At 40.5% G+C, this 26,119-nt stretch overlaps 1 protein-coding gene across 2 annotated transcripts in view; it reads left to right on the top strand.

Moving 5' to 3' along the window:
• The first annotated feature begins 6,867 nt into the window (after positions 1–6,867).
• Positions 6,868–26,119, top strand: part of LOC100932429 (inter-alpha-trypsin inhibitor heavy chain H4) — a 37,752-nt gene continuing 18,500 nt past the window's right edge. For both annotated transcript variants that reach the window (XM_031957523.1, XM_031957531.1), the window contains exons 1-11: positions 6,868–7,040; positions 7,442–7,602; positions 14,925–15,029; positions 15,176–15,338; positions 15,588–15,698; positions 16,301–16,429; positions 17,168–17,284; positions 17,699–17,867; positions 18,822–18,947; positions 21,746–21,927; positions 22,279–22,464. In XM_031957523.1, the coding sequence (XP_031813383.1) occupies positions 6,960–7,040; positions 7,442–7,602; positions 14,925–15,029; positions 15,176–15,338; positions 15,588–15,698; positions 16,301–16,429; positions 17,168–17,284; positions 17,699–17,867; positions 18,822–18,947; positions 21,746–21,927; positions 22,279–22,464 (1,530 nt within the window). In that variant the 5' untranslated portion in view covers positions 6,868–6,959. The remainder of the gene's footprint in view (positions 7,041–7,441; positions 7,603–14,924; positions 15,030–15,175; positions 15,339–15,587; positions 15,699–16,300; positions 16,430–17,167; positions 17,285–17,698; positions 17,868–18,821; positions 18,948–21,745; positions 21,928–22,278; positions 22,465–26,119) is intronic.

Raw genomic sequence — 26,119 nt, forward strand, 5'->3', positions numbered from 1 at the left:
TGGCAAGTCCAGTATCTCTGCCAAGAAGATTCCCAAATGGGGTCATGAAGAATCACAATTGGGGGTATCAGGGAAAGGTTTTGTGTAGAAAATAGTGCCTGACAGCCCTCTTTGTAGTGGCTAGAAACTGGAAACTGAGTGGATGCCCATCAGTTGGAGAACGGCTGAATAAATTGTGGTATATGAATATTATGGAATACTATTGTTCTGTAAGAAATGACCAACAGGATGATTTCAGAAAGGCCTGGAGAGACTTACATGAACTGATGCTGAGTGAAATGAGCAGGACCAGGAGATCATTATATACTTCAACAACAATACTCTATGATGACCAGTTCTGATGGACCTGGCCATCTTCAGCAAAGAGATCAACCAAATCAGTTCCAATGGAGCAGTAATGAACTGAACCAGCTACGCCCAGAGAAAGAACTCTGGGTGATGACTAAAAACTATTACATTGAACTCCCAATTCCTATATTTTTGCCCACCTGCATTTTTGATTTCCTTCACAAGCTAATTGTACAATATTTCAGAGTCTGATTCTTTTTGTACAGCAAAATAACGGTTTGGTCATGTATACTTATTGTGTATCTAATTTATATTTTAATATATTTAACATCTACTGGTCATCCTGCCATCTGGGGGAGGGGGGGGATAAGAGGTGAAAAATTGGAACAAGAGGTTTGGCAATTGTTAATGCTGTAAAGTTACCCATGCATATAACCTGTAAATAAAAGGCTATTAAATAAAATTTAAAAAAAGAAAAAGAAAAAAAAGAAAATAGTGCCTGAGATGCATCTTAATGGTCAAAAGGTTTTTTTTGAGATATAGGTAAGGAGGGAGGGCATTTCATGCATCTAGCACAAAAGAATAGGGATGAGAGATGGAACTCAAAAGAACAAAGTTGTGGTACTTAGATTCATCTCTGCCTCCCCCCGAGTAGAGAGAGAAATCTATTAGCTACTGCTAGAATCCCAAGATCAAACCAAGATAATGAAGGTAATGCCCTGACCCCACTATGCTGCTAATCTTCCTCCCTGAATTTTCCCCATTCTGGTCCTGCTCTATTTGCTTCAGTAACCTTTGATCAGTTTGCTCTGAATGCCTCCCACTCTCTGTTTGCCCCTATTTCTATCCCTCATTTGCCACCGGGCCTGGTTCATTTCCAAAGCATAAAATCTTTTTCCCTTACCAATTCTCCTGATATTCCCAACTCCGTTCGCCTATGGTCAGAGCCTCATTCCTTTGGGACATGTCAAGAAAGAACAGAGAGAGATGTGTGCCTACTATGTGCCTCACTGACAGTGTTGTAGGAAGACAGGCATATTAATTCATTGGTGCAAGGTCAATATAGCCCTTTTGGAAAGCCATTTAGAATTAGGCAAATAAAAATGCGTAAAATGTCTGTGCTTTGACCTAGAGAATCCATCACTAGCCTTGTACTCCAAGCAAGTCACTGATTTCCATGTTGGGGAAAATTTTGGTGACTAGAAGAAAACAAAATATATCAATATAAATTTATTTTTTAAAAAAAAAAGCAGTTCGGCAAAACTAACATATCTACCAATTGTTAAAAAAGGGTAAGTGTACCCTCACCCTGGAGGCCATAGGTTGTGCTATTTGTTAGGTTTTCTTGAGCATCAGAATATGGGGACATTGTGAGAAGAGAATGGGATGAACCAAACCCTTCCGAGGAAAGGGAAGAATAGAAAAGGGTAGAGACTGGGGGGAGGGGGACAACAGAGATGAGAATGTAGGGGGATGTAGCTAAAGAAACAGGGTTTCATCCAGGAACAAAGTGGTCCTGAATCACTGGGACTGCGAAAACTAGGTGAGAAGAAAGGAGTAAGCATTTATATGGTGCACTTTACAATATCTCTCTAAATAGACTCAAGAGGCAGAATTTGCTAGCTTAGTCTCAGCACATTGGCGGGACCAAGGACAGAGTCTCCATCTACTCCATAGCCCTAATGAGAAGGTTGGCTAAATGTCAGCAGCTCCTGACTCAGAGGTGGGGGTGGGGTGGAGGACTATTTGTTTCAACAGGAAACAGCCAAGAATCACTGACAAATATTTTTTGTTTATTCTGCAGGGGTCCAGTGTTCTGTGCTAAAGAAACCAAAGGAGAGCTGTAAGCTACAGGCCTTCTCAGAGTTTGCTTTGAGATGAGATGGGGTAGTGGGGAAGCTAAATTGTTTCCTCACTTTGCTAGTGCTAAACCTTAGTATGCCCTGTAATGAAATGGGCAGAGGGTGGTGTGTGTGTGTGTGTGTGTGTGTGTGTGTGTGTGTGTGTGTGTAGTGGGGGGAGTATAACAGAGGTAACAGTGGTAGGAAGGTAGACCTAAGGAGGCCAGACAATTAGGAGCCTAGTGGGTGGCAGGTCAAACCTGGGAAGGAAAGCGGAGAGACAGCAACGGCTGTCTGAAAGAGGTTTGGGTCAACAAGCATGTCCTTTGCCCTTCCCTCCAAGGATCAGCATCTGAAGCAATCTTGGTTTTTCCTTGCTAGCTTTTTGACTGTGTCCTACAATTTTTGGAAGATATATATATATATATATATATATATATATATATATATATATAATGTGTGTGAGTGTGTGTGTGTATTTGGAGAAAAGTGGATGAGGCCTTGTTTGTGTTGTTGCATTTTTCAGTTTAAAAAATAAATTTTAGGGGGCAACTAGGTGGTGAAGTGGATAGAGCACCAGCCCTGAAGTCAGGAGGACCTGAGTTCAAATCTGATCTCAGATACCTAACACTTCCTAGCTGTGTGACCCTGGGCAAGTCACTTAACCCCAATTGCCTCAGCAAAACAACAAATAAATAAATTTATTTTATTGATGCCTTCCATTCTAACTTGTGATCATTATTTATTTGTAATATATATGTATATATATACATACATATGCATGTATATAAATATACATATGCATATATATGCATACATATACTGACTTGCATACACACACTTTCCATATATGTGTATATAGGTTAATTATTTGGGGGCACATCCCACTCTTTAGGACCCAATTTGGGGTTTTCTTGGCAAATATACTGGAGTGGTTTTGCCATTTCCCTCTCTAGCTCATTTTACAGATGAGAAAACTGAGGCAAATAGAGTTAAGCGACTTGCCCAGGGTTACATAGCTAGCTAATAAGTATCTGAGGAAGGATTTGAACTCTTACTTTCCTGACTCCAGGTCTAATGCTTTATCTGTTCTACCTACCTGCTATCTCTTTGTGTGTGAATGCATATAGACATTTATTTTATTGGCATGTAATTTAATAAAGCCATTTATGATTTTTAAATTTCTTAATTTTTTGTGAATTCTTTCACTTTTTTGTCCAATTGTCAACCTGGCAATTTGACTTTTTTCTCATTGTTTCTCTCTTAAATTGTTATGGTATGGTGGTGATGGAATATTAGTGTGCTATAAGAAATGATGAGCAGGATGGTTTCAGAAAAACCTGGAAAGACTTAAATTAATGGATACAAAGTGAAGTGAGCAGAACCAGGAGAACACTGTACACAATAACAGCAATAGTACACAATGGTCAACAATGAATGACTCAGCAATACAATGATCCAAGATAATTCCAAAGGATTGCAGATTAATAATAATATCCACCTCCAGAGAAAGAACTAATGGAATCTAAATGCAGATAAAATAATACTTTTTAAAGACTTTCTTCATTTATTTTGTCTGTTTTCTTTTGTAACATGGCTAATATGGAAATATGGTTTGTATGGGTGTACATGTATAATTTTTTATCAAAGTGTTTACCTTCTTAAGGGAAGGGGAGAGACTTTGGAGCTATTATTATCACTATTTTCTAGAGGAAGAAACTGAGACAAGCAGAGGTGAAATGACTTACCCTGGCTCACAAGACTAAGAAGTATCTAAGATCATATCTGAACTCCTGACTCTATCCACTGCAAAAACAAACATGGCAGTGTGGTATTTAATAAATCCAAAGCCCCCAATTACTGGGGCTAGTATTCACTATTTGGCTGAAATTCCAGGGAAAATTGTAAAGTAGTCTTAGAGAAACAAGGTTTAGATACCTTCTCACCCTATAATGTCAACATAAATTCTAAACAGATACAGGGCCTGGATATAAAAGGTCACATAATAAATAAATTAGAGAGATGGGTGTGGACATATCATGCTTTCATCTCCTCCTCTTTATTTAGGCTGTTCCAGGTCTCTGGACTGTCCATTCTTTCCTAATTCAGTTCTAGTGTTCTTCTCTGTCTTTTAAAAGTTCAATTCAAATGTCCTCTCCTCCAGAAAACCTTCTCTGATCCCTCTAACCTTTAAACTCTTTTCTCTCAGACTTGAGAGTGCTTTTGTTTATATCTCCCTGGTGGAGTTACTTTCTTATATAAGATGTATCCATGCCTGATATATACATGTCCACAAGATTGCCTAAATTGTAGACATAAAGTTTGTAGTAGACTTATGAACAGATACATCTTTTTCATCTGGCTACTTCTTTTCAAGAAAGATGGAGGAGCAGGAGAAGGATGATAGCTGGGAATTTGGTCCTTCCCTCACTTTTCTTCAAGGTAGGTGTCAGAGTAGAATTGTTCCTATCTGCTCCCTCTGTAAGTATTGTGGGTCTAGTGGTACAAGTGTTGAGGTTGAGAAGGGGGACCCCAAAGTCCCAGATCGGTGTTTCAAGGTGTCTCAAAAAATTTGCAGACTTGAACCCATCTCCTAGTCAAGGGGCAAAATGTATTAAAAGCAATGTGACACCATTACTGAGCAAACTGAATTCTAAGAATCCAATAGAGAGACTGAAGCAAGGAGATTCACTTATACAGCTTTCAATCACAAATATATTAATTCTATGGCCCAAGGATAAGGCTAGGAAGTAATCTCCAAATGAATTAAGGGAAGTCTTCAGATAGATTGGGTGTACTCAATTTCCTGAGGCAGATTCGAAAGCCAGAAGACCAAAGACTCATTAGAACAGAAGTCCCTAGCTCAAAATCACATTACATCACAAGTAAGGTTCAGAACTAAAGCTGCTTCATGAGTTGCTTTCCTCAGCTTACACTTGCCAGCTGAAATCATGAAACACTACTTACACTAAAAACTATAACAAATGAAGAGTAGGAAATATACAGCCTGTGACGGGAGGGCAGTAGTGACTCCAATAGGGATAAGAAAGTAGAAAGAGGGGAGAAACTGGGAGTAAAGATAATGGGTTCTGTTTTACACATATTGAGTTGAAGATGGTCATCCAGTTTGGCACATCCAATAAGCAGTTAGTGAAACAAGACTAGAAATAAAGAGAGATGTTAGAGCTGAATAAGTGAGAGAATCTTCTGAATAGAAATAATAACTGAATTCGCAGGAGTTGATGGGATTAGCAAAGCTAGACAATGTGGAGGGAAAAAAGGGCCCAGGATAGTTGGGGGAATGCCAACATTTAGTGGGCATAACCTGGAGAAAGATGCAGCAAAGAAGACTGAGGAGCTGTCATACAGGTGGAAGAAGAATTAGGAGAGTGAAATGTCACAAAAACCTGGAGAGAAGCAAATATTCAAGAGAAGAGGGTGGTCAATATTGATTAAAGGGAAGGCAAAGAAAATGGGTAACAAGAAAAGGCTATTAGGTTTGGTAATCAAGATATCATTGACAACTTTGTAGAGAGCAGTCTCAGGTGAATGATGAGGTCAGGAACCACATTGCAGAAGATTTAGGACAGAAAACAAAGAGAGGAAATAGAGGAACCTATTACTTTTTTTAAATATTTTTTTTAATTGACAAAACATATGCATGGGTAACCCTTCAACACTGACCCTTGCAAAAACTTCCGTTCCAACTCTCCCTCCCTCTTTCCCTCCTCCCCTAGATGGCAGGCAGTTCCATATATGTCAAATATGTTAAAGTATATGTTAAATACAATATATGTATACATATTTATACAGTTGTCTGGCTACACAAGAAAAATCCAATTTAGAAAGAAGGTTAAAAAATAACCTGGGAAGAAAAACAAAAATGCAAGGACAGAAAGAGTGGAAATGCTATGTTGTGGTCCAAACTCATTTCCCAGAATTCTTTTGCTGGGTGTAGTTGGTTCTGTTCATCACTGATCAATTGGAACTGATTTGGATCCTCTCATTGAAGAGGGCCACTTCCATCAGATTTGATCCTCATATAATATTGTTATTGAAGTATATAATGATCTCCTGGTTCTGCTCATTTCACTCAGCATCAATTCATGTAAGTCTCTCCAAGCTAGGGGCACCAATTGTGAAAAGCTTTCTTGAGTGGTTTGGCCACAAAATGAAGTAGAAGATATTAGGTGATAGCTACTGGAAATGTTCAGATAAAATGAGGATTTTTTAGGGATGGGGGAGAACCTAGCATGTTTGTAGGAAGTAGAGAAGAAGGCAGTAGACAAAGAAAGATTGAATTTAATGAACTTAGAGGATGCAGACCCACTGAGAATCTTGAACCTAGAGAGCTTCCCAATAGTTTTGAATATTTCTGGTGTTATGGTTATGGTGTTATGAATATTTCTGAATCTAAGTAAATAGAATTGAACTTTTACTGAATACATGACTTTTTATTCTTTTCATCGCCCTTTTCTCTGCCTCAGTGTTACCCAACCCAAATAGCTGGAGTTGAAAAAGTTGTATTGGGGAGATTTAGAAAGGGGAAGTCTCTGAGTGAGTGGGTCTGACCTTTTAGCAACAAAGAGAAGCAATGAGTGTGTAGCGGGGAGGTGTTTCTCAATAGATCAAAGGCCCTCTGGGAGGTGGGTATTGGCCGCTTATCCTGATCTGCTGGCTGCATTTGGCCAGTAAATACACATTACCTCGTGACCAGCTTCCTGGAATCTATAGGAGTAGGGGGTGGGGGAAGGAAGCCAAAGAAGAACTAGGAGAGAGATGAGCTACTGATTTTAAATTCTGGCACCTCTCTATCCATACTTAGTCAAAATGGAGCCTGCAGCTCATACTTTGCTGCTCCCCATTCTCTTTCTTCTTCTGGCCTCCCTCAGCCCCAGCATTGCCCAAGAGGTACCTGTATGTGCTCATGAACATGTTTGTGAGAGTGTGCATGTATAAATGTGTGAATGTGTGTATATAAAATAGTGTGAGTGTGTTTTAGGGAACTTGGGGGGGGGGGGGGAGAATGTCAAGGACCTGGGAATAGACATCTGATTATTAGTGTTTTAGGAGAATGGGGTTAGTGCTAGGAGTTTAATGGGTTGTGTTTACCCATCTACCTCTGTGGAAAGAGTCAAAGCAGAACTTCCATAGAGTTTGGGTTGTTGGGGGAGGGCTGTCTATGGACAGGGAAAAGTTTAGCTTACACGTGATTTGGGCCTAGCTTTCTTATTAAGACAATTGCAATCCCTTAGGGCAGAGGAAGAAAAATTGAAATATTTTCCCATTTTGTTCTGGCAATCCCAATCTAGAATGGCATTGATCTCTACAGTCTCACTGTAGACTCCAAAGTCACATTGCGCTTTGCCCATACTACCATCACCAGCCATGTGGTCAATAAAGCAAAAGAAGCTCAAGAGGCCATCTTCCAGGTGGAGCTGCCCAAGAAGGCCTTCATCACTAACTTCTCCATGTAAGTACTGATCTTGAATTACCTGTTCCCTCAACTCCCTAATTCCCTCCTCTTCATAACACCCCATCATGCCATACTCCAACTTCCTTTTCTCCATTTTCCTATTTGTAAAAAGAATCTTACTTATACATCAATGTTCAGAGAATGGATAATGAATAGAGTGAACAAAGAGATATAGGACTTCATATGACTTCATTTAACTCAAAGTGACTTGGTAGGCTAGGACTCATGAATGGAGGATTGCATTAAGGGATCTCCATCTGTTTGAAAGTTTGTGAAACAAGAGTAAAAATATTGGTGCAGAGTATTTGGATAAGGATAAAAGAAGAGCTAAAGAGAAATGTTGCCATGGAAATTGCTAGAGACTGACTAGCTAGATAGAGGATATGGATAATAGTCCACTAATAATAGCTTAGATTTCTATAGTACCTTACAGTTTACAAAGCATTGTCCATGCACTCATTTATTCTTTTTTTTAATAACTCTTTATTGACAGAACATATGCCTGGGTAGTTTTTTTTTTTTACAACATTTTCCCTTGCACTCACTTCTGTTCTGATTTTTCCCCTTCTTCCCTCTACCCCCTCCCCTAGATGGCAAACAGTCCTATACATGTTAAATATGTTATAGTATATCCTAGATACAATATATGTATGCAGAACCGAACAGTTCTCTTGTTGCACAGGGAGAATTGGATTCAGAAGGTAAACATAACCTGGAAAGAAAAACAAAAATGCAAACAGTTTACACTCATTTCCCAGTGTTCTTTCTTTGGGTATAGCTGCTTCTGTCCATCACTGATCAATTGGAACTGGCACTCATTTATTCTTGTTCAGCTTCCTCTTGTTAGTTTCATATCACAACTGTTTGAGGTAGTACTGCAGAGAGTATTGCAGATACTGGGATCTCTATTTTACAGATAAGAAAACTGAGGGTTAAAGAAGTTAAATAATTTGCTCAAAATCATCTAGTAATAAAGTGTATTGACTGATCTTGAACATAGCTCCAATTCCAATAAAATGGGTTTTTCCTCTCCATGAAGCTGCCTCCAGATCAAAAAACTGGTATAGGCAAGCTAGAGCCATAGCAAGGGATGCCAATTGTCTCCACATGTTCAAGATGTCTTTTTCTGCTAGAAGCAGATTATCTAAGAAAATATTCATTTGCCTGGGTGAAATTTTAATCACTTGTTCTGTTCAATATCTCTAACAATGACTTTGATTAAGACATAGATGACATTTGGCATCCTTGTAGGTGGCAGACAGCTGAGAGAGATAACTACATATGCTGGGCAACAGAAGAATCAAGATTCAAAATGATCATTGTGGCTTAGAAAAATAGGCTGAGAAAAATAATATGAAATTTAGAGGGGATAAATGAATACTTTGAAACTTGAATTTGAAAGGCAGGGAAAAAATTAAATGATCAAAATCATCTAAGATCCCAAAATCAGCAAAAATTAAGATAGTAGCTCAAAGTTATGACACAATATTCAACTATATTAAGAGAAGCATTGGTTCCATAATGAAGAATTTGGTGATTCTATCTTCTCTCTGATCAAATAACAACTAGAGAATTATTTCTACTTCTGAGCACCACATTTTGAAAAGGACATTGTAAAGTTAATATATAGTTCATAGTGGAGGAAGAGGAAGAGAAGGAGCGAAAAAGCAAGAGAGGAAGGAGAAAGAGGGAGGAGGAAGGAACTAGGTGAAAAGGAGAGAATGAGAGAAACAAAGGGAAAGGAAAGAAGGGAAGGGAAGAAGAGGAAAAGAGGAAACTCTTAGGCACATTAAAATGTCAAACAAAATGAGCCACCACTGAAAGATGCAGGAAAAGAATGATTAGAGCAGTGTAATGTCTTTGAAATGAAGGAAGGAGAAAGCATCTAGGAAGTCATACCATCATAGATTTAGTACTGAAAAGGACTTCAAAGACAATCTGGTTTTACCCTCTCATTTTATAGATGAGGAAGTTGATTGCTTAGAAGTTAAGTGGTTTATTCTGTCTAGATCTGTGTGTGTGTGTGTGTTTCTACTGTATAATATGTATTAACTGTAATTTCATGATTCTTTATGCCTTCTAAGGTTCCTTCCAATTCTGGAATTTAAGGAATGGCCTTCTTCTCCTTAGATACTTGTCATTCTATGATCTTTTCTCTTTCTTTACCTTCCAACCCCACTTCTCCCACTATTCCCTCTTCCTGTCATCCTGGAAAAAAAGGATGAAGAGGAGAGCTCAACTTCAAGCCAGAATCTCTTCTGACCAAGATGGAGTAAATGATATATGGTCAAATCACTTCTGAAAAATTGTTTCGACTTCTGAGGACCACATTTTGGAAAGGACGTTGATACATATCCAGGGGATATGAGTAGATGCTCAAAGATAGAAGGATGAACTCAATGATTTTGGATGTCCCTATTAAATGTTTTCCCCTATTTCCTATAATGAGGGCCTCTGATAGTTGAGCTGGAGTGAAGATGGAGAAATAGGGTAGACCCATTGTACTCTTAAAGGCTCTAACTGTTTCCCTCTTCTCCTAAGCCTCATTTAGATCTATTCTGTATTCAGAATTATTGCATATTTTGTAACAGTTGGTGCGAAACACTTGGTGTAGTCTTGCTGAGTATCATAGGTCTTATATGTTTCAGTAACAGCAGCAGCCTATACCAGCTCACATTTTGCCTTCTGTAAGGCAACAAAAGACAAGATATCAATTTGCGGATTAACCAGTGAGGAAGAACAATTTATCTTTTACCCACAAGGTGGAGATATGCTCCTGCCATCAAAAGAGGGTGGGTCTCTGAAATCTGGGCAGATGATTCTATACACATAGACCAGGCACCCAATTTTGCAAATAAGTGATTGGATCAGAAGGAAAATCTGTTTTCTGAATTTAAATTACAGGACGACAAAACGTGACTCCAAATTATTGGAACTTTATAAATCTAATATACTCTCCCACCCTGGCAAGGAGGAGGGGAATATTTTTTCTTTTCTTTTCTAAGGTACATTGCTGCCTATGCTGCCTAACAGGAACTATCTGAGAGAATGTGAAACAAAAGGCTGTGTGCCTTCATAGGGAACTTTTTCAGTTGGTTCTAGAGACTTTGAATAGGTAAGGAAGAGAGAAAGAGAGTAAAAGAAAGAGATACAGAGAGATAGAGACAGAAATGGAGACAGAGAGACAAAGACAGAAATACACCACACATGGAACCTCCTGTTGCCCTTATCCCATCTGCAACCCTCATTGTCAAGTACATCACTCCCTCAGAATTCATGGGATAACCCAGAGAATTGGCTTATTCTTTTAAAAGCTTTCTTTTAAATGGGAATTTGAGCTGCCATTCCATTATATTTTCTGCAATATAAATTGCAATTACAGTTAATATATCCCCTATATCATTGTTTGAACCAGTGATTTAGATGAGGAAGTTGATTGCTTAGAAGTTAAGTGGTTTATTCTGTCTAGATCATACCCTGGTATCATTTAATCAATAAGCTTTTACAAAAAAAATATATTTATTGAGAAGATATAAAAGAATAGACCTACAAAAATATCCCTCCAAATCAGGGACATAATCTCTCCATTCTGCTTCAGTTCCCTGGGGAGAGTGGACTCACATTTAAAATGGTTTACTTCAAAGCATTTATCCCCTTCCAGTTCACTTCTCAAGGCAACAGAGCTGATGGAAGAAGTTGAAGTCCTTCGCTTGCTTGCAGAAATTGCTATCTTTGTATCTGTCTATTGCTGGACTTGGTCAAATAGGACTTTAAATCTTACCAGTCTCAGCTGCCCCCAAAATCTGACATGAATATCCTGGACCTCTGGTATTGACCTGATTGTTCAAAACTCACAAGCTTCATCCATTGTGTCTCCAAAAATCCTTCACCTAAGGAAGGGCAGAATTGAACAACAGGCATCGAAGTAAGAGCAGGATCATGTGTGCTTAGTTTCATGTCCACTTGGGTGGAGTGGAGAGAGCACTACCACTTTCCTCATCTGGAGGCATATAATAGTCATCACCTCTTCTTTTGAAGGTAACCAGTCAGGAAAAAAACAAGAAGACACATTGGGGCTTTTTGTTAAGTAGGTTCAGGTTCCAACTCTAAAACCAATTGAAAAGCCATCGTCCACAATGAAATAAGTGAGCAAAAATCAAAGACTACCTGGGCATAGTCTGACAGGAAGAGCCAGCCCCTCCATTCCTTACAATCAAACCCTTCCAGAAGCAGGCTCATCAAACCTAATATTAGTCTGTTCTCCTAGGACTAGACCTGAGATCAATCCTCCATTACCAGTGAAAATCTATGGATCACCACCACACGGCATCTGAGAATTTTACAAACTCAATTTTAACCCTTTCCTTTTTTATAATATATAGGCAAGTAACTTTTCATGGTCATATAATTTATTAGACAGGGCAAAAGTTGAAAAGGTAACTAATATAAGTGTTCATGCTCACAGCAGTACTACATCTAGTTGTCTCCCAATGCTTCCTGTAACAATTGCAGATCTTGGAAAGGGAATGAAGGGAGAGAGATGTTGCATGCATTGGGGGTGGAGGGTGTGTAGACATGCATACATGTATGTGTCTGTGTGTTTGTGTTCTAGATCCTAAGCTTGGATGGACTTCACAGCTGTCATGTTGGAAATCCAAAAAGGCTTATTCCTAAGGCTCTACCATGTCAAACAATCTCTCTAGATTGGGGAGATTGCTGGTAACCTAGGGGAAGGAAGAAATCTCCTACACCTAAGTTCCATTCATCTACTGTATGAATTAGCTTTTGATAAAGAAACAAAGACAGGTATAGGAAGAGCAAACTTATAAACAATTCCCCTCATACCTGAGAGCTATAATCCCACTTCACCTCATTGTCTGGGCTTAACTCAGTTTGTATATAACATCATCCCAATGAGTTCCAAGTCCAAAGCCTTTTTAAGGTTCTAGTTCTGACACTCTTGTTCCTCAAGGCTTCTCTCTTGGTATGGCAGAAGAAACATCTAGTCTGTGATCCCTCCCTACAAGATCACCATAGCTGTAGTCTGTGTACTTCATCACTTTTGCCTAGAACTGAAGAAAAATAAAACAGAGCAAAACTCCAAGCCCAGTTCTTAGGATCACAGGGCCTAAAGAGGCAGTTCCCACCTATTTCAGTACATGGTGTCCATTATGTAAATTGAATATCCTGGATGCAGTTAGAAGAACAACAAGACTCTTCCAGTCTTGGAACTGGAACTTGGAACAACAAAAAAGAGATTGTTCCTATCCATCTCCTTCCAATCAGTGGTAGAAGCTACTCTGAGAAACAGATCTCTCTATCTCCCACATGGATGCTTCTATCTTGATTTGGACACGTAGCAAAATCCTTATGTAGTTATAGAATTTCCCCATTAGGAACTGCCAACTGAACTGAATGTCCCCTAGAGATCCAAGTTCAAAAGTTCAAAACCAAACTCAATGGCATTTTCCTAAAACTTTTCATCTTCTCAACTACCCTATTTCCATTGAAGGCATTGCCAGCCTTCAACCCAGTCATGCAAGTTTGTAAAGTCAGAGTAACCCTTAACTCTGCCCTCTCTCACCATTTCTATATTCCATTTCATGTCCTATCAGTTGTTGAGTCTAATCTATGCTAACTCCATGACATCTCATGTTGGAATCACAGTGAATCTTCTCTCCTCTCACACAGCCACTATCTTGTTTCAATATCTCACCTCCTCTGGTCTGGACAGCTATAGTAACTTCCAATCAATCTCCCTGCTTCCAATCTCTTCTCTTTTCCATCCACCTTCACAGTCACCCAATTAGTGTGTTGAGATAATTATCACTAGGAAATTGGCACTAAGATGGGCAAGGACAAGGTGAAATTAGGAAATAGTGAATTTCTTTATTTTGGCCTCATCTGGACAGATATGGGAGCCAGAGGATGGAGGACCTTGAATTATAGGAATGGAAATGTTTATTTTATTAAATCAGCAAGAGAATGCCACTAAAAGTTTCTTAAGCCCAGGACACATTAGGAAGATTGTCAGTGAGCATGTGTAGGATGCTTAGGAGGGGCAAGATTGAAGGAGGGAAAACCAGATAGAAGACTCAATTAATGAATCGATGGATCATTAAGTATCTGTGTGCAAGTACAGTGCTCAGTGCTGGAGTTATAAAGCTAAAATGGAAATAGTTCTTGTCCTTGAGGAATTTACATTTTATCAAAGGAAGACATGTTAGGGTTCAGGGCACATGGTATCCTCAAAATATATTGGGGTTCCAGACCAGTGTCACAGGTGTCCCTAAGCTTTTTGGAAGCTTAATTTCTAAGTCAAGAGACAAAATTTTATTAAATTATAACATTAATTAAAGTGGGTTAAATTGCAAGAGAGGAAGATAGGAAAGAGCCAGGAGCAAACATAAATTTATAGGGATTTGGGGAATACAGAACAAAGAACAGAACAGAGTAAATGACATCAAGAGATTGGAGTCAAAATGATTGGTGCTGAGTTTGACAGTGGGGACTAACAACCACTCTTCTTCTCATGAAACTAAAAAGTGTTTGTTGTCCGAGTCCAGGTGCAAGTTAGCAGCCCAGATTTTTGGATGAAAAACTAGACATACTTAAAGGGTAGCTTGGTGAAATAAAGATATCAGGTCCAATTCTCTTTTTTTCACACACATTCTCAAGATTGTGCTACATCTCACTTCCAATAGCTATATTCCTAAAGTGACTACATCATTCCAAAGGCCTGCTAACCTGGAGTTTCTTGAAAAGGATTAGGGTCTCTACTACTTTTGGGTTTCAACTAGATCAGGAACACATATAAATATGTTAAAAAGTATTACAGTGTCCAAAAATTTCAGGGAGGGACAAGTTCTTGGAGAGATCAGGAAGGGCTTCAGGTAGGAGCAGGCATTTGAGCCAACACTGAAGGGATCTAAGATTTGCCTCTAAGAGGCAAAGGTTGGGTAGCAGTACTTTCTAGGAATGGGGCATGCTGGGAAATGGAATGTTAAATACACACAAGAACAGAAGAGCAAAGGGGTTAGTGTGATTGAAACAGAGTTTTGTAAGGAGGAGCTTGGAGGTGGTCTATAACCAGATGGTGGGGGGTTTCAAATGATAGAGGATTTGTATAGGAACCATTCAGAACAAGCAAGGACAATCCAGAACAGTTAGGTTGCATCATATACATCGAGTCATATGACAGATCAGAATCCAATCTTCTCCCTCCTCTTCTGTCAGCCTTCTTCACTCTGCATCCCTGGACCCCCAGCCTTTGCTCCTTCTCTGAGGCTTCTCTGTCTCCCTTTTCTCTGCCTCCTCAGGATCATTGATGGGGTGGCATACCCACAGGAGATCAAGGAGAAGGCAGCTGCCCAGGAGAGGTACAGCACAGCTGTGGCCAGGGGGCAGAGTGCTGGGATCATCAGGTAAGTGTCTGGGGCAGGGGGTGGGCATCAGAGTCCCACAAGCCAACCCTCTGCCCTAAAGCACCTCCTTCTCCCCCTACCACTACCCCACCCCACCCCACCCCCGGCCACTCTCAGTGGCACTCAGGAGCCCACCTCCCACCCAGGGCCACAGGGAGGAATCTGGAGCAGTTCCAGGCGTCTATCAATGTGGCCCCAAGTGCCAAGGTCACATTTGAGCTGGTCTACGAGGAGCTCTTGAAGAGGCAGCTGGGGAAATATGAGCTGATTCTGAAGGTCCGGCCCCAACAGCTGGTCCAACACCTGCAGGTAATAGGGTTTAAACTGGACTCCTCCTCTGCCCTGAAGCACTCATTCTACTGCCCACCCCCAACCGACAGAAGTCTATTTCTCCTTACCCTTACCTCACAGCAGGAGCCCCCTGGGGCCAGAGGCTCTTCCTGCTCAGATCAGGAGTTCCCTGAGCAGACCTCCTTTCCTTCCTCTTCCCTCTTCTTCCATCTTCCTTCATTCTCCTCTCTCCCTTCTTCTCATGCCTTCTACCCCTCTCCCTCACAGATAGATATCCACATCTTTGAGCCTCAGGGAATCGCCTCTCTGGAGACTGAGAGCACGTTTATGACCAAGAACCTGGCAGACGCCCTCACCACAACGCGGAACAAGACCAAGGTCAGATGCTGAGACCTGGGGGAACACAGTGGAACAGAGTCTGGAACCTATCCCATGCAGCCCAGGCCTCACCACATCTGGTTTCCAGAGGCTTGGGGTGTCCCAGATTCATAGAATGTCAGAAGTGAAGTAAACTTAAAGTCCAGTTAGTCCAACCCTTTATAATACAGATAGGGAAACTGTGGTCAGAAGGATAGATGACTTTCCCTAGAGCCTAGTTTTCCAATTCCCTAATTTCAGTGCTTTTTCTCTGTGCTCAGCCCTATGGTGGGGATGGGGGAAGAATCTCAAATGTAATAGCCACAAATCATAACAGGGACAGGAGAAACTGAAGTAGGGTGGGACAGGGACTAGGCAAGACACTGGGACTCTCAGGTTGTCAAGGCCCAGGGAAGCACCTCCCAGAGGCAGTTCAGCTTTTCCATTGGTTTTTGGCTAAGGCCAGTCCCAGACAAGGAAGGAGTCCAAGTGGAAAAGCTTACCCACCATCTATTCTAGCTCATTCTCTCCCTCAGTTTCTCTAGCTGTTGGATCAATGAGAAGGATTATAAATCCTTCTGGTTTCTCAGCTAACTTCTGAGCACCAGCTTCTCCTCCTGTAGGCTCACATAGTGTTCAAGCCATCTCTGGCCCAGCAGCAGAAAGAGCAGGGGAAGCCAGACACGATTCTGGATGGCAACTTCATTGTGCGTTATGATGTGGACCGAACCAATGCTGCAGGGGACATCCAGGTGAATGACGGGGGGACTTGGCAATGAGACTGATGGGCTCTGGGAACCCTGTGAGAGGGTCAGCATCCAAGCCCTTTGTATCCTTTGACTTTAGTAGCAACAGAGACCTCTAGGGAACCAATCCATGCAAGGTGCTGAGCTCTGTTCTATGGAACATTGTGGAGAGATACAGAATGTGCAAGTTAGGGCCCTGACCTGAAGGAATCCCCAGGCTGAGAGAGTGGCAAGGACATATCCCACTGTGCATTTCCATTTTATTTATTGACATAGTTTGTTGTATTTCCCTAAAGCAATTTCCTCCTTTGGCTCTTAGTTTTTTCCTCTGAACAATGAACAGTTGAACTAAATGGTCCCACTGTCACTTTACCTAGCCAAGAGAAATCAATATTGATATCTGTAAAATGATGATAATAGTTCTCATATGACCTACCTTAGAGAAACTATCTTGTTAAACATTCAAATATCTGGCACAGGAGTTGTTAAGGGTGGTCCTGAGAGATAAGGGAAGGCTTTGCTCAGTTGGCAGACCTTGAGTGAGATCTTGAGAGGACCTGGGAGGATGTTCCTGGTGGAAAAGGAAAGGTTCAAGGAGAACTTACTAAACGTAAAGGTCTCCATGTTAGATCAGAGAGAAGAAATGTGGAGGCAGCAAGCTTGACTAAAACCTACTCTTGGCAAAGGTGGTCAGAAAGGCTATGAGAGGTGTAGTTCTGACTCACAGCCATCCCCAAACTGCAGATTGAGAACGGATACTTCGTGCATCACTTTGCCCCAGCAGAGCTGTCTACACTGCCCAAGAATGTGGTTTTTGTCATCGACAAGAGTGGGTCCATGGCCGGTAGGAAGATTAAACAGGTAAATGTTCCAATTCAGACAAGGGAGGACTCAAGTTTATCACAAGCCACTACTTTGTTCCTCTGTCACTGATGCAACTTCTCCATCAGCCTCAGTACCAGAGGGGATGTGTCAAAGAATGGCCTAAGTGAAAGAGATCCATGTTCTCCAGGCTCAAACCCATATTCCCTAAACCAGAAGTCCTCAAACTACAGCCCGCGGGCCAGCTGAGGATGATTATCCCCCTCACCCAGGGCTATGAAGTTTCTTTATTTAAAGGCCTACAAAACAATGTTTTTGTTTTTACTATAGTCCGACCCTACAACAGTCTGAGTGACTGTGAACTGGCCCCCTATTTAAAAAGTTAGAGGACCCCTGCCCTAAGCCTTCTGCTCCATCTGTCCTTCCTGCTTCCTGAGTCTCCTTTCTTCTTAGACTCGTGAAGCCCTGATAAAGATCCTGAGTGATCTCAAGCCAGAGGACCAGTTTAATTTGGTCATCTTCAGTAGGGAAGTGATCCTGTGGAAACCAACACTGCTTCAGGCCTCAACTGAGCATGTGGAGGAAGCTAAGCTATTTGCCAGCAGTATCAACGCAGATGGATGTGAGTAAAGGATCAGGGCTCCGGGGGGAGGGGGGGCAATATGACTGGCCTTGTGTCTCCTAGCCTGGCTATTTAGCTGAAGGTTTGGGAGAAATCTAATCTGGGAGATTTGCTTTTCTCTCTCCTTTCACCTTTCCCATCTTCACCTATTTTGCATTTGTTTCCCACCTCCCTCAGCCTGCCTTTTTTTTTTAATCAGCCCCTCCTTCTTATCCTTTTCCCTTCTATTTCTGCCATTCCTTCTATTAGTCTCCTCCTTTCCTTTCCCCATTCCCTCCTATTTCTCTATAAACTGAGAAAAAATTTCTATACCAATTATGTATATTATTCCTTCTTTGAGCCGAATCAGATGAGATTTAGGTTCAAACAATGCTCATTCCTCTCCATTCTTCCCCTCTACTGTATTAGGTCTTTTGTGCCTCCTCATGTGATGTAATTTATTCCATTTTGCCTCCTCTTTTTCCTTCTGGGAGATCTGCTAAAACAGGACCCACTGAATAGCTTTAGAGAAGAATGTTGGCATCTGCTTGACTTCATTTCTAACTGGCCCCTGGCTCTATTTCCCAACCTCACTAACCCAGTAGAACAATCACTTGTTTTATGATCTACACCCCTCCCCGGATTCTCTAAGCTCTTTCTCTCCTTCACCATTCCCAGTATAACTCTATCTCAAGCTAGACTGGCCAATCTAAATAGAATCCAATATTAATTTCAAATGTTTGAAGCAAGTTCCTGCTTTCAGGTCCTAAAAAACTATACTCTTCTAAGCTGGCCCGGTCTCTTGCCCACCTTCCCTTTCTATCTTATCTCTCAGCTTCCACCTTCTGCTGCTCTTTGCTATATTTCTGCTTCTGGACAAGCTTTCATCCCTCTCTTCCTTCTAGGCCTTCCTTCATTTACCTTTCTCAGTTGGTACCAAAGCTGAGACCGGTGTGAGCAAATTTTTCTCCCCAGCAACCAACATCAATGAGGCTGCCCTTGTGGCTGTGAGGATGTTGGATGAGAGCAACAGGAAAGAACAGTTACCAGCAGGAAGTGTGTCCATGGTTATCCTGCTCACAGATGGAGATCCCACTACAGGTGAAGTGGGGGTGGGAAGGACTCTTTCTACTCTGTCAATAACTTTTGGGGGGATTTCTGTATCTTGGGGGTTCTTGTTCTGGGGATCCTTTCCCAAGACAAGAGAACATCAATTTAGGGAAGACAGAGAAGGAGGACATCCTGGCCCTACCCTCAGAATACATACAATCTAGGAGAGATGGAGGAGAATGAGAGCAGGTCCTTGCTAGCAAGGAATCCCCAGCCTGAATGAGGAGATGAGACACATAAATATAAAGAATAAAGAGGGCAAAACAAGACAGACAAAAGGACTCAGGTATGTCTTGCCCCTAAGTTCTTTAGGAGACCTGAAGAGGAGTAGTAAATAAAGCTAGAGAAAGTCTCATTCAGTGTGCTTCAGAGAAGACATATCAGAAAGGGCAGTTGTCTGGGATTCAGGAGTCCTTGGTTCTAATCCCACTATGCCACTAAATCTCCAGATGACCTTGGAGAAGTAAGACCCTTGGGCCTCAGCTTTGCCACGTTGAAGGAGTCGTACTCTGTCAAGGTTTAGAAGGAGAGCACGTGATGGAGGAGATTCCTGCTCAGATAAAAGTGATTCTTACATTACCTGTCACTTTTCCTCCAGAAGTCTCAGCTTTCACATATGTGAACTTGAACTAGATAGATGTTCTTTAATATCTCTTTCTACTATTCTTCTCCCTCCCTACCCATCAACTCCATATAAAAGGCTTTATTTATCAGATTTAGCAAAATTTAGATTTGAGAAATTTGACTGTTGTCTCTATAAGAAAACAAAGGTTGGGTTAAAGCTCTGTATTAAAGTATTCTGTAAAACCGAATATTTGAGGCACAAAGAGGATCGAACTTGAAATACATATTGTTTGATTTAGCATGAGAAGCTTTTCCTCAGTGTGGAATCATATGTTTTTCTTAAGCATCTGCATTTCTCCTGAATTTGTGTTTGCATGTCAAATTTTCTATTCAGCTCTAAACTTTTCATCAGATGCTTAAAAGTCCTTTGTTCCCATAAGTATCCATTGTTTTCCTTCTAGAATTATCCCCATTTTTGCAGTTACTCTTTAGTGTAAGTCTAAATCTTTTGCCTTTTGAAATGTTAGATGACAAGATTTACTAGAAAATTTACTCTCATTTACTAGAAAAGCTGACAAGTTTTGTATGATTTTTTTTTCTGGTTTTTTCTGGATGTGTGCAATGTGTTCTTTGATGTAGGAGTTCTACCTCTGGGCTGTGATTTTGCTAGAACTTTTATCTTTTGAAGTTTCTTTTTCTTTTTTTTTGCTGAGGCAATTGGGGTTAAGTGACTTGCCCAAGGTCACATAGCTAGTGAGGTTTCTTTTAAGAGATGGTTTCTGGATGTTTTTTATCTTTACATTGCCCTATAGTTTTAATATAGATTTTAATTTGTTATGTTCCTTGAAATATAGTGTCCAATATTTTTTAAATGTTGTTTTCAAGGAATATGATGATTTTGCATCCTTAAACTGGTTTCCAGCTCCATTGTTTTCAATATCAGCTATCTTACATTTTCTTCTATTGTTCCAATATTTTTTGCTGTCTTGTAAAGTTGCTGTATTTCATTTGGCTTATTTTGGTTTTTAGGGAATCTCTAACACAGGCAAGAATTTCTGTTTTGTCTTCTAAGTTATTTATTCTCTTCCCAATTCTTTCCTTCAGAGTTTTGACTTTGCTTTACCCCTCCTGCTTACTTTCTTTCAGGTATTCATGCAGTCCTTGTGGCATAGCCATTTATCCCCCTTTGTGTCTCTCTTGATACAATTGGTAGGATTTCTAGATTTGCTCTAATTTTTATATACTGGTCCATGTCTTCTGTGTTTTATCCATTTTCCCAGCTTTAGTTCCTGAATTGGGACTTTGTACCAGGACCAGGTTAGATGTCCTGCTGAGATTGGATTTTTTTAGAGGGGGATGGAGGGAGGTTTTTAGAGTTTGTCCTACTTGATCCCACCCTGGATTACCTCAGTTCCTATGCTGTTGTCCTCCCAGATTTAGATATTGTCTCTCTTTGATCTTTGAGATTCAGGTTTTAAATCTTTGGCACCTAAGAAGATATGATTAAGGATCTCCAGAGTGCTGGGATATCCAGGTTCCAAGTCATGGTTATACTAGATCCTGCTCCTCTTGAAACATTTTTGGGGAACCAGTGCTCTTGTTCGCTTCAGATCAAAATCATTGCAGGCAACACTGGTCTCAGGTCCTTCTCTGGAAGACTACTGGCTTGTTGCCTATGTTAGTGACCCCCCTTTCTTATTGTCCCTGGGTTATTGACTTTTTGTCTAGTTCTAGGAGAATAAAAGCACTTGATGAAGTTCCTCATTGGACTTCTTGATTGATATTCAATCTGCAGTGAATTTCAGATTTTTGCTGGAATGGGTGTGGGAGAGCTAGGTGGTTTGCCATTTTGGTTTTAAGTTCTAGTTGGAAATGAGTCTCATGCCCTGTCTGATCCTCAGTTTTACCACCTTCACTTTGAACTGGGATTGTTGTGGGGAAGAGATCCTGTGCATATGGAGGTAGAAGCATCAAGGTACCTGGAAGAATATTGGCTACTTAGTCACAGAACTTACATTCAAATTTCACCTCTGGCACTACCTGTGAGCCATGATCTCAGTTGGCCTCTATGGGCCTTAGTTTCCTCATCTGTAAAATGAGGGGCTTAGAGTAAGTCTCTGAGCTCCCAGCTCTGACATTCTATGATTCTGCCTTACTACTTACTTGCTGAATACTTAATCAATGTTTTTCTTTCCTCCCTGTCCATCCATTGGCCCCTGTTACAGGGGAGAGAAATCCACAAAAGATTCAGGAGAATGTGAAAGCAGCTATTGGGGGCAACTACTACCTTTATTGCCTGGGCTTTGGCTTTGATGTCCACTATGCTTTCCTGGAGAAGCTGGCTCTGGAAAATGGTGGGGTGGCCCGGCGCATCTATGAGGACTCGGATGCTGACCTGCAACTCCAGGTACCAGTACCTGGCCTTTGGGATCCCATGGAGAGACATCCCAGGGGAGATCATGAATACCCTTTATGTGTGGAATGCTATATCAGGTACTGGGGGATGGAGAAATTAGATAGGAGAAAGGAGCCCCCAGATCCTTAATTAGAATCTACTGCTTGATTCCTGTGTGATAAGGGACAAGCTTTTTTTATTTCTTCCTCTAGGGACTTAACTTTCCCTTTGTGTCCAGTGAGAGAATTAATTGAACTAGAGCATGCCTAAAACCCCATTTAGCTCTGAAGTCCTACAGAACTCAGGAAGCTGCCCTTCTCACTGTGCCTCAGTCTGATCTAATTTCTTCCCTCTTTCCCAAAGGACTTTTACCAGGAGGTGGCCAACCCACTGCTGACCATGGTGAAGTTCCAGTACCCACAAAATGCTGTGGAGTTGCTCACCCAGGACAACTTCAGGGTTTTCTTCCAGGGCTCTGAGTTAGTGGTGTCTGGGAAGCTTCAGCCTCAAGCCCCAGACTTGCTCTCAGTCCAAGTCAAGAGCCGGTTGGTAAGTGAAGCACAGAAATCCTTACATATGAGAGCCTTGACTTGAAAGCTAGGAGACATGGGTCCTAATCATGGCTGTGACTCTGCCTGAAACTCGTTCTATTTATCATCTAGTCTTTCCTAAGTCACAAAATTCCTTTCTCCACTTTGTGTCCAGGTCTGTGCTCCTCACTGATAGCTTAGTGTGGAAAGAAACAGGTGTAGGTCCTATTCTCAAGGAGCTCAGAATCTTGGGGGAGAAGGAGGAAAGGAGATGTCAGAAAGACCCAGGCCCTACCATCAAGGAGTGGACAATTTGGCAGACCTAATGTAGCTTCTAAGTTTGGGCAGCTGACATTCTGTGAGCAAAAGGCAGAAACAGACGTGAGACCTGGCGTTAGCAAGCTGAAGGAGACAGAAAAGGAGCAGGCAGTTTCTGTTTTCAGAAAGCTTATAATGTGATGAGACAGCACTCACTGAGGAGTCTACTGGAGAATGACAGTAGAAACAATCAATGAGGCATGAAGTCAAAGAAGAGAGAGAGAAGTCACCATGAGATGAAGTGGATAATAAAGGCTTCCTTGGAGGGAAAGGACTTGAATTCGAGTTTTTGATTATTAGTAGGATTTGGAAAAAGGTGGTAGGAAGAAATTGGACCTAGATCTTAGAGGCCAGATCTCTGCCCAGTACTCATCACTGCCTTTCCCAGACCATATCATAGAAAAATTAATTGGTGAACCTTTAGAAAGAGAAGAGCTAAGAGCAATAGGGTTGAGTACCACTAAGTAAGAGCACTAACTTCAATTTGTGTTAGGGTTCTTACAAGGTGCTAAGTCTGTTGTCTAATTTTAGCATGGTGCTTAGCAGTTCTCTGGCTCACTAATGTGCTTAGTACTTGTTAGAGTTCTGCAAGAGTTCACACCTTTAACAGTTCACACCTCTAAAAGAGCATATAAAAGGACAAGGCCACTGGAAGTTCCCGGAGATTCAGAGCCAGGATTCAGTGTGAGATTCACAAGTCAGAAGGACAAGCCCACTAAAGGAGGAGCCCACAAGGGGAGGAGCCCACTCTTGGAGGCAAGACAGATTCATTCCATATTCCACCTTTGTGCTGGCTGGAGGCTGAAGCTGGAAGAGACAAAGGACTAGTGGCAAGAGCTCTTGGAACCAAGGAGAGAGAGAGATAGATCTCTAAGAAAGCTAACCTGGCTATTTTGAAGGAGACAATAAAGGATCTGAACTTTTAGCTCCTGGCTGAATTTGAGGTAATTATTACTTTGAACTGAAACGAAGGCTGCCTCCAGAAGCCCCAGAAGAAACCTGCTCCCAGAGAATGATTATATTTAAGAGAAGAACATTACAAGTTTGGGTTAAGAATAGATCATATCAGACTGATTTCATTTTCATATACTATGTCTTTCAAGGTTTTCTGAAAACATCCTGCTTATTCTTTGTTACAGCACAATAATATTCTATCATAATCCTATACCACAGCTTGTTCAACCATTCCCCAATTAATGGGCATTCCCTCGATTTCCAGTTCTCTTCCTCCACAAAAGGAGCTGCTACAAATATTTTTTGTATATATTGATATTTTCCCCTTTCTTGTAACTTTGGGATACAATCCTTATAATGGATCAAAGGGTATGCATGGCTTTATAGTCCCAAATTGTTCTCCAGAATGTTTGGATTAATTCATAACTCCATCAATAGTGCATTAGTGTTCAAATATTTCCAAATCCCATCCAGCTTTTGACATTTTTTGGTCATGTTAGTCGATTTGATAAATGTCAGATGGTATCTCAGAGTTGTTTTAATTTGCATTTCTCTAACAGTAGTGATTTAAAGTGATTTAGAGCATTTTTATATGATTATAGATAGTTTTGATTTCTTCTTTTGAAAACTGCCTTTTCTTATCCTTTGATTGTTTATCAATTGGGAAATAGCTTAATTTTTATAAATTTGGCTGAGTTTCCTGTTTATTTGAGAAATGAAGCCTTTATCAGAGAACTTTGCTATAATTCCTCCCCCATTTTCTTATTTTCCTTCTAATTTTGACTGTATTAGTTTCATTTGCATAAAAGCTTTTTAATTTAATTTCATATAGTTAAAATTATCTATTTTATTTCCCTTGATTCTTCCTATCCCTGTTTGATCACAAACTCTTTTCTTTTCCACAGATCTAAAAGTACATTTTTTCTATGCTCCCCTAATTTAGTTATGATATCACTCTTTATGTCTAAATCATTGGTTCATTTTGGTCTCATCTTGGTATACAGCATGAGATGCTAATCTGTACCTAATTTCTGTCAAACAGTTTTCCATTTTTCCTAACAATTTTTGTCAGAAGGATATGAACAGACAATTCTCAGATGAAGAAATTGAAACTATTTCTAGTCATATGAAAAGATGCTCCAAGTCATTATTAATCAGAGAAATGCAAATTAAGACAACTCTAAGATACCACTATACACCTGTCAGATTGGCTAAGCTGACAGGAAAAAATAATGATGATTGTTGGAGGGGATGAGGGAAAACTGGGACATTGATGCATTGTTGGTGGAGTTGTGAATGAATCCATCCATTTTGGAGAGTAGTTTGGAACTATGCTCAAAAAGTTATCAAACTGTGCATACCCTTTGATCCAGCAGTGTTACTACTGGGATTATATCCCAAAGAGATCATAAAGAAGGGAAAGGGACCTGTATGTGCACGAATGTTTGTGGCAGGTCTCTTTGTAGTGGCTAGAAACTGGAAACTGAATGGATGCCCATCAGTTGGAGAATGGCTGAATAAATTGTGGTATACGAATATTATGGAATATTACTGTTCTGTAAGAAATGACCAACAGGATGATTTCAGAAAGGCCTGGAGAGACTTACACGAACTGATGCTGAGTGAAATGAGCAGGACCAGGAGATCATTATATACTTCAACAACAATACTAGATGATGACCAGTTCTGATGGATCAGGCCATCCTCAGCAACGAGATCAACCAAATCATTTCTAATGGAGCAGTAATGAACTGAACTAGCTATGCCCAGAAAAAGAACTCTGGGAGATGACTAAAAACCATTACATTGAATTCCCAATCCCTATATTTATGCCCACCTGCATTTTTGATTTCCTCCACAGGCTAATTGTGCAATATTTCAGAGTCTGATTCTTTTTGTACAGCAAAATAATGGCTTGGTCATGTATACTTATTTGTGTATCTAATTTATATTTTAATATATTTAACATCTACTGGTCATCCTGCCATCTGGGGGAGGGGGTGGGAGGTAAGAGGTGAAAAATTGGAACAAGAGGTTTGGCAACTGTTAATACTGTAAAGTTACCCATACATATAACCTGTAAATAAAAGGCTATTAAAAAAAAAAAAACAATTTTTGTCAGATGGTGAGTTTTTTCTCTAAAAGTTCATATTTCTGGGTTCATCAACCACACCTTGGTGTACTACTGTTTGTAGTTTATGTAATTTATTTACTATTATTTATAGTTTATGTAATCTATACTTCACTGATCCACTATTCTGTTTTTTAGCTAGTAGCAAATTGTTTTATGATTACCACTTTTGTAACATAGTTTGACACCCAGGATTTCTAGGCCTCCTTATCATTTAAAAATTTTTTTTTCTTGATATTCTTTATGTTTAGTTTTTCCCGATGAATTTTCC

This window comes from Sarcophilus harrisii, chromosome 1 (genome assembly GCF_902635505.1).
Source record: "Sarcophilus harrisii chromosome 1, mSarHar1.11, whole genome shotgun sequence".
Taxonomy (NCBI): domain Eukaryota; kingdom Metazoa; phylum Chordata; class Mammalia; order Dasyuromorphia; family Dasyuridae; genus Sarcophilus; species Sarcophilus harrisii.